The sequence below is a fragment of the Xiphophorus couchianus genome, chromosome 22 (genome assembly GCF_001444195.1).
Source record: "Xiphophorus couchianus chromosome 22, X_couchianus-1.0, whole genome shotgun sequence".
NCBI classification, from domain to species: domain Eukaryota; kingdom Metazoa; phylum Chordata; class Actinopteri; order Cyprinodontiformes; family Poeciliidae; genus Xiphophorus; species Xiphophorus couchianus.
Genome location: NC_040249.1, coordinates 17732702 through 17741539, shown reverse-complemented (window position 1 = coordinate 17741539; position 8838 = coordinate 17732702). Strand labels below are relative to the sequence as shown.

At 37.6% G+C, this 8838-nt stretch overlaps 1 protein-coding gene across 4 annotated transcripts in view; it reads left to right on the top strand.

Annotated features, from left to right (window-relative positions):
• Window positions 1-480: 480 nt before the first annotated feature.
• The window catches only part of LOC114138524 (striatin), a 33028-nt gene continuing 24670 nt past the window's right edge, over window positions 481-8838 (top strand). For all 4 annotated transcript variants that reach the window (XM_028007847.1, XM_028007846.1, XM_028007845.1 and 1 more), the window contains exon 1: window positions 481-845. In XM_028007847.1, the coding sequence (XP_027863648.1) occupies window positions 633-845 (213 nt within the window). In that variant the 5' untranslated portion in view covers window positions 481-632. The remainder of the gene's footprint in view (window positions 846-8838) is intronic.

Here is an 8838-nt window from a genome sequence, read left to right as displayed (position 1 = left end):
ACATGACAGCAGAGCCACTGGCTGATTACCTAAATCCCACGCCACACAAAATTCTGAGTGCTTCTCAGTAGGCTTGGATTTCAGTATTCCAATTATTTTTCTCTTCATCTTATGCAATAATCGGATTTTCTAGAAAAATACTTTTGAAATGTTTAACTAGCTGGAAGTCATAATCGTGTAAACTTAACAGAAAACTTGTCACACGTGTGATTTCACCTTTGAAGACTGAAAATATTTTAGATATTCAAATTTGAGAGGCGCCTTTATAGTTAATATTAAAAAATTAATTTCCATTTTAATTATTCATTTCTATATATGTATGCTTATTTATTAAATTGTGATACATTTGACCCTCATTAAATTACGCCGTTGAAATAGATTTAGCTACTTCCTGTGAGTGTGATATCTGGATAGTCCGGTGAACGAATCGAACGTCCCTATCAGTCTGTGGGCGTGGTCTGCTGCTGTCGTCACTGGATGACAGCTAGCTGTCAGAAAGTGAGTTCATTCCCCGAGTCGAGTAGACGGAGCGTTGTCGATAGTTTTTATTTTTCTTTTCTTTTGCTATTCCTATTGACATCTAAGTACATCGAATCGGCAAGAACGGATCAACCTCTTCACCGAGCCCGGCCATGGACGAACAGGCAGGGCCCGGCGTGTTCTTCAACAACAATAACAACTCTGTTTTAGCCGGCGGTGGGAAAGGACCGCTGCCCGATGGCGACGCTGGGGAGGCGGCCAGAGCGCAGTACAGCATCCCGGGGATCTTGCACTTCCTGCAGCACGAATGGGCCCGTTTCGAAGTAGAGAGGGCACAATGGGAGGTGGAGCGGGCCGAGTTGCAGGTGAAAAACGCTTCAGCACACGTCACGTAGTTTTGTCACTGATGATCGTTTGGCTGATTTGTGTGTTTTATATCCCGCTGAGTTTCTCTGTTTGATTGTTCTGGTGACCAAGCTAGCTCGTTAGCTTTAGCTCAGTTAGCTGGAGGAGCTGCAGCGCCCTCTAACCCCCGTTTCAGCTGCACGACGGCTGTTTCCGATCTCTTTACGCTCTTAAACATCTAAACCTGCCAGATATTTAGTAGACGTGCTTTAGAAATTACTAATATTAAAGAAATGTCACAACGAAAACCGTAATGACAGCTAATAGCGGTCAGACTAGTTATTGTATAGCAAGGTAAGACGGATTCCCTTCCTTTATATATTATACTTAAACGTATTGGACGTCGCCTAAATGCATTTTATGTGCTAATTATTAGTAAAAATCATAGAATAAACAAAAATAACACACTTTTACGGTGTTCGGATTTATTTGGGAGCCGTCTTTTACTGTTCTTAACAGTGCGTGAATCAGGAGTCAGGATTGTTTATAAAGCTAGCTTCCAAGCTACTGCCACTCCTGAAGAGAGGATACCGTCCTGATGGTCTTTTGTACAAGTTTTCTTCCATTTCATCCCTGCATAAATGCAGCATACTGTGTATTTATACTAAGGCTAACAGATGCTTTATCACGTTTTTCTTCTTTTTAACGAAATGGTGTAAACTAGTAGTTTTTGTATAATAAATTAGATTGACCTGAGTGGTCGTAGTTTGGGAAGCCTGGTTTGGACAGAGGTGGGTAGTAACTCGTTATTACATTTACTTGTGCTTTTAGGAGTAATTTTATTACACCATACTTTTTACTTTTACTTGAGTAATATTATTAAGCATTGTTGTTCTTGCTTGCGTAAAATCTGTTTGTTCTTCATTAAATTAAGAACAATGTCTTGTTTTATACACAAGCTTTATTGTTCTGTTGTTGTTTTCTATCTGCTGAGCCATTTGTTCCATTTGGAGATCAGTACACAGTACAGTAAACACTATATAATGCCTTTACCCTGTTCTAACATTATCTACTGTGAGTTTTGGTTTTCTAAGTTTTACATTGAACATTTTTTAATTAGAAAACATTTTTTCCTGCCTAAATTCATTTTATGATTATTTGTTTGTGGGTTTTCTCGCCAGAATGTGAGAAAGAAATATGTTTTTCTTTCTGAAGACATCATCTGTTACTCTGTGCTTACATAGTCCTATGCCAAAAATATTTTCTTATTCTTTTTATAATAATATCTTGGATGACTACTTTTTACTTCAGTAAAAATATACCGGAGTAGTGCTATTTTTATTTGAATGTAATCAAATTTTTTCTATTGCCAATATTTATTGAAATAAAAGGGACAAAAGAAAAGAAGTGTATAAAGTATCCTGCAGTTAGAATCAAAGCGACAAAAGTCCGAAGTTTCTCACCAACTCGGATGGCAAAACCCCACATGGCTGCAACATATTCAAAGTATACCTGCAATAACAAACTCTTTATTTGTCTGTCATGAACGTCTGCTAGTGGTTGTGTTGCTGTGGTGTTTCAGATGCGGAAAAATAAACTGTTATTGTCCCGGTTGTTTAGTACAGGGGTTAGGAAATATATTATTTCCAGACCAGAATAATAACCATAATAAATAATTTGTGATAATATTTGCAATCCTCAAAAACTGACAGCATGGTTGGGATTGTTGTACTTTGATCTGACTAATGGAAGTCAGTTAATTTGAAAACATCATTGAATTCAATTACTATCTGCTCTTTGATGGTACAGCTGTACCAATTAATGTAGCTTGTGTAATGAAGTAGCTTATTTGATAATGGGTATGTTTAATGTCATTGTACGATAGCTGAATAGTAGCGATGACTGAATATTTACATATTTTGTGTCAAAAAGAATCTTATTACCTGTCCCTACTTGTTCTTGGCTCATTGTTAATAACTTTACAGCTGTGTTTAGAAAAGTCTGGAAGACCATAGAGTTCTTACACATTTATTATATGTGATTTTTTTTTTTTTTTACAAATGAAAAAACAAATCACAGATCACAAAACTGTGATAAATAATCTTTATGTGCCATAGATTCATATGGTCCAAATGTGATAAATATAAATGTTATAGGTATTGTAATGGAGTCAATCTAAAGTAGAATGGATATGAAAAACATAAATACTTTTGGAAAATTCAAAACCAGACTAGCAAATAACGGGCTAATAAATGACAGAAATGAAGTGATAAAACAATTGTTGACTTTTATGTTGAAGCTGTAGTTAACAGTATTTTTTTTTTACAAATAACTTTTAACACCATGCTACTTACATAATTGAATAAAAATAAAAGCATTTACCAGTTTTTCTGTGTCCAATTTGATATGAAACTCTTTATTCAAATGTCCTAAATGTTATGAAGGCTTCTGATGAAAAAGATACAGAAATATTCAGCTGGAAATGTATGAAATTTTAACATTACTTTAACTTTGCCTTTAAAACACCATCAAATAGAAAGCCATGTTAGAAAGCCAAATAGAAAGGTGGATTAACATTTAGGTTCAACCTGTTCTGTGATGCGTGGAGCATCAGATGGTAATGCCCTACTAATGTGCAAGCAGGTGCAAAGAAAATGCTTTGCACTAATGGTGTCAATCATAGCCTAAAAAAAAAGAAATGTCTAGAAAATGAAAATGAAGTTGGGGAAACTCTGGAGTTTCTTCCTGATGAAGCAAAAACAATCTATATAATAAATCATGTTCATACAGAACCTTTAAAAGCTAAAAATCACAAAGCGCTTCATAACAGAGCATAGAAATTAATTCATACAGATTATTAAAAACATATTTAATGAGACAGGAAGGTTCTCTTGTCTTTTTTTTCCCTGTTAGTTCTCACTAAGATTAATGGCGTTACAGATAATTAGCACCAACATTCTTCTCAACACCACTTCATCAGCTTTCGTGCTAATGGTGGAACCTGTCCCGCAATTTGAGAACCGTGGCATCCTTTGTCAGGGTTTAGCTTTATTCCAATATATTATTTAAAACCTTGATTTCTCTTTTGTTTTTTCTTTCGACTTTTGACCCAGTTGTAATTGTGCCTTTTCTGGATCCCAGACGACAGAACACATCACCCGGCAGCGAGGGAGACACTGCATTGTTTGTACATTGATGACGTATTCCACGTTTTGACTCAGCCTCATGCAGCACTTTCAGGCTGGCTGCTGTAACTCTGCTTCCTGTCTGCTGTCATGAAATGAGCTTATCAGCAGAGCAGTCGCTGCAGCAGCGGCACGGCTTGGGGAAGGCTGCTACGCGGCTTTGCGGGTAGTTTGTTTGTGGCGGCAAAATGGGGCGCGCTCAGTTTAAATTCTTGCTTTTGTCGCACTAAACCCTGACCGTAATTGACTGACTGTAGACCGTTACCAGCGGTTGGCTTTCTCATTATTGCTCTGTAATCCCTCTAACTCTCCTACTGATCCCAGAAGGGACACGTCTTTTGTCTATTATGGAAATTGGTCTTAGTCACCATTTCCTATCTTTATTTAGCACTTCCTCACAACCGTAGAGCAGGAGCAATGAAGACGGTAAAGCTTCCTTATGGGCAGTAACCTCGGGCTGCCCTTGAGGAATGCTTACATATACTGCACGTCTGTATAGAAGACGTTGGTGGATTAACATTTAGTGATGAATAATGGATGGCTGCATTGGACACCGTAATGGACAATGCCAAGCAGCATTGTAGTTTTTTTTTTTGTTTTTTTTTGCTCACTACTTCCTGCAGCCACATCCGATGCCCTCCTACTTTGCTACGTTAGAGTCTGAGCTGATGTGTTGTGCTTGTTAAAAGCTGCTTTTCTTTTAAAATTAGTGCTTGTATTGTCAAACAGCTAAAGGTGTCTCAAAGCAGCTCGCTTGTAGAAATGTTGCTCAACCAGCCTGTTAACTGGAGCTCCGGGGGGGGCCACTCCTCTTTACCAGGGAGGGCACAGAAACCTGTCGCCTTGCCATTTCTCAGTAACTCATTCATGATTAAACTCCATAGGTGGGATCTTTTCCTATCAGCTCACAGGCAAGAGCTGTAACTTGTAGTTGCAACTTTGTCCTGGTGATCAAAATAACCAACTTTGCTGAATATTATTGTTTTCTCTGATACTGAATTGTTTTTTTTTCTTGTATAAATAAGCATAATCAGTGGTTCTGATGGTGCCTGGTCCTTGAGGCTCACTGCCCTGCATGTTTTAGGTGGAACATGCACACCTGCACCTATAGCATACCTGATGTCAGTTGATTTTTGATTAACATTGGTCTAGCTACACTACTTGCAAAAATTAGACACCATATTGACATATTTAATGGAGATAATCCAGTTCAGAGGCCTGGATAAGACAGACAAACCAACGTCGGCCCAGCGGAAGAGGGACTCCTTGAATCGAATCTGTTGGTGGTGTGTGGTCAAGTTTCTTTGCTCCTTAAGGGGATAAAGAAGGGAAACAACTCGGTCGAAACAAAAGCTCCCTCTGTTGTTACAGCTCTGTTAATGTTCAAACCTTGGAAATTAACATTTGATTGCTGCATTTCTACTGCTCTACTACAACCGTATAGTATAGCAGTAGAGCAGTAGAGATGCAGCTGTTACTAGCTGCGTCTCTAATTAAATTAGAGATGCAGCAATCAGAGATTTGTGGCCTCTTTCTTCTCTTTGGGTTTTGTAAGCTTTGACCTGTTTTGAAGAAGTTACAAGAACGACATTCAATGTGTTCTTTCCCCAGTCTTGCTGTTGCCAAAAAAGCAGATACTTTAAAACTGGATTTTCTTTTTAAACGTAGAACTTCACATCTTAAACTGTCATTAGTGTCTCGTTTTAGTTCTTAGCACAGCTAGGATGCATTATCATGAGGATCGTTTGCACAGTTATAGATTGAAGCAGAAATCATTATGAATAATTGTTGTGACTTAAAAATCAAAAATCGGGATTTTCAATAAAATCCTAACACAGTACAACAAAACAGTGCAATGAAAATCCAGCATTTGCTGTTTTACTGATTAGTCCCAAGATCTTTTCCAGCCTTGGGTCAGATTACGTCCCGTGAAGGCCATCCATCCAGTGTACCTCCTCAGTTCTTTTAGCTTTGGGGAAACCCTTTGCTCCATGGGGGTATCTCCTTGCTCGAGGCGCCCATAATCAGACACCAAGAGAAGGTTGAAGGTGACTCAGAGTGCGAGGTGTGGATTTGTCCTTTGCAGTTTGATTCTCCCTCTTAGCTCTGCAGAAAGCTGCATGGAGCTCTTTCCCATCATAGTTGTATTTACTTTTTACAACTAGCAAAGCCTGAAGCATAATTATCCCAGTGGTTCAATTGCGTGCATCAAACCGTGCACATATGCACACTGTGGCATTCAGAATGGTAGAGGAGGGAGTCACCTTCATTCCTCGGTTGATACCGTGTCCACCCGCACTCTGCGGGTTATTTTTTGCTCTATAGCATGCACCTACTGCCTGGCAAAGCTTAAAAAAGGCTCTCGTTTCCTGATTTAAAAATAGCATGGTGGAAGTGCTGGTTTGTCACTATATCCTTGTCCTCAGATAAGAAGTTACTCCAGCTGATCTAAAATACTCCGGGGACGATAGTGAGTAGTTTTTAAAGGGGTTTTCTTGTATGATGGCCCTCTGGGAGCTGTGTTGCTAACTAAAGCATCTTCCTCCGAGCTTTGCACCAGAACTGACACTAGAGCCGTTTCACTCTGCTGCCGAGATGCCTCGCTGTCAGCTTGTTAATTCCCCTCTCCTTCCTCCATTCACACTTAACAGCCTTCATCTGGTTACGCGGGCATGCCAGTGACTCGCCTGCCCACTCCGGTTTTAAGCTGATGCGCTTGTAAGCTAAAATAGTCGTCCTAGATCTATTTTTGATTTAATGTTTTCCCTTTTTTTTTTTTCAGGAAATAATGAATTTTTCATTAATTTTCTTTTAAAAGTTTCACAATAATGTACCAGTCGGTTTAGGTTGGTACTCATTGTGATTTCTTTTTAAAGATGGCTGCACAAGTTTAAATGCATGTACAAAAAACATTTTTGAAGAAGTTTGTTAGAACCAGCAGCATCTTTGGCATGCATATGTTTATATTTTTGTATGAAAATGAATATTGTTTAAACATAAGATGCTACTCTGAGCTATCTTCATTTATAAGCCAAAAGATATTTTAATTGCTCTTTAATTTGTACTAAATCATCTTGGCTTATCTTCTAGTTTAGGGTCTCATCAGTTTCTGTAGAAGCTGCTGTATACCTTGGGTTGAATCATGCCAGGTATTTATAAAAAAAAATCAGTCGTATGTTTCTCTTTGCCCGCAGGTGGGTTGCATAATTTTTTGTTGCCCTGAAAGCTCTTACATCACGCCTTTACTTGCACACACAGTGAGGAAACTCGCTCAGGAGCAAAATGAACTTTGAGTGAAAAGAAAATCCATGATTGAATGAGTGGAAATCTGTTTGTGGAAGGCAGAACGACGCAGTTCTGAGCTGTTTCTGTCTAAGGATTTTCTCTGGTTCGTTTTCAGTGTTCTGGATTGCTGAGAAGAAATCAAAACCCGAGTGAGAGCAGCTCACCGTGTCAGCCTGTCTGTCTGAAATCCATTACTTGTGAACGTGAGCAGGATCGAATTTCAGCATTTGAAGGCATCTTGCCCTGTAATCTATTTTGTGGGAGACATACTTTGAACACTGGATTAAACTAAGTGATTCCAGAATATGCCTAAATGACAAAAATAATGAGTCCCAGACCAAATTATAACATGCTTAAGTCTTGCATGTAATTTATTTAAATGTTATTACATAGAGGACCTCTGCCTGGTTCAGTATTTCCCGTTTCAAATATTTTTCTGTGGAACGCAACTCCAAATTTTTTCTGTAAAATTAATCTTTTTCTGGATTTTTTTTTGTGGAGCATTAAAAAGAAAATGGTCTGCCATCACTTCAAAGTAAAGAGCCATTTTTACCCTTCGTTCAACTACATTAAACTTGTTAAAGACACAATTATTACACAAACTTTTCACCAAAAAAGACTAATTTTAGATTAATGTTACTATATAAGAAGAAATTTGTTATCTTTGAAGAACCACCATTTAGTTTAAAATTTCAAGTATAAAAATAATGAAAACATCAAACTTGACAAAAGCAGGAATTACATGTTTTTCTCTGGATTGCTTATATTTGTGGCAAATTATGTAAAAAAAAAAATAAAAAAAGTAAAAAAAATTAAACTGGAAACGTTTCTAACCTGATGACAAAAATAAGTAAAATATTACTGGTACTTTTGGTGTCAATCTGCTGTAGAAGTTTATGACAACTATTCCATAAAAATAACTACAGAAACTTGCACTTTTTCTTTTTACACTTTATCCATATTTAAAAATAATTATTATAAGTTAAACTTATTGATACCTGTTATATAAGGTCCAAATATCTACGTCCAGTTCCAGAGTTTAATTCTGCTTGGTACATTGTTGTCTATTTCCCCCCCAAGTACAAAAATAATGAAGATTGTAGATATTAGCATCTATAGTAGTGCCGAGACTTTTTTCCCACTGGATTTATTGATGCATACTTAGGTTATTTTGGGTTTATGCATGAGAGAGTTGCTGCAGCAAAATTATCACTGGATGCAGATATCATCCAAAATTTTCAAATGTGTGCATCCCTACTACAGATGTACCAATGTACCAGTGCCCACCACAGGGCTGTATAATGACACAATAGATAAAAATAGGGTGATGTGACTTTAGAAAAATAAAATCTAGTATGATTAGCCTACACTTTGTTTTCTTTCTTTACTATTACTCAATATTCCCACCACTTCTTGAGCGTTAGCATCTTAACTGAACAAACACTGTATTGATTTACTAAGGATCCAAGCACCCAGGATTATAGCATTCTACCAACTATTGCATCCAAGCAGGTTTTTGCAGTTTTGCAACCAATGAAATTGT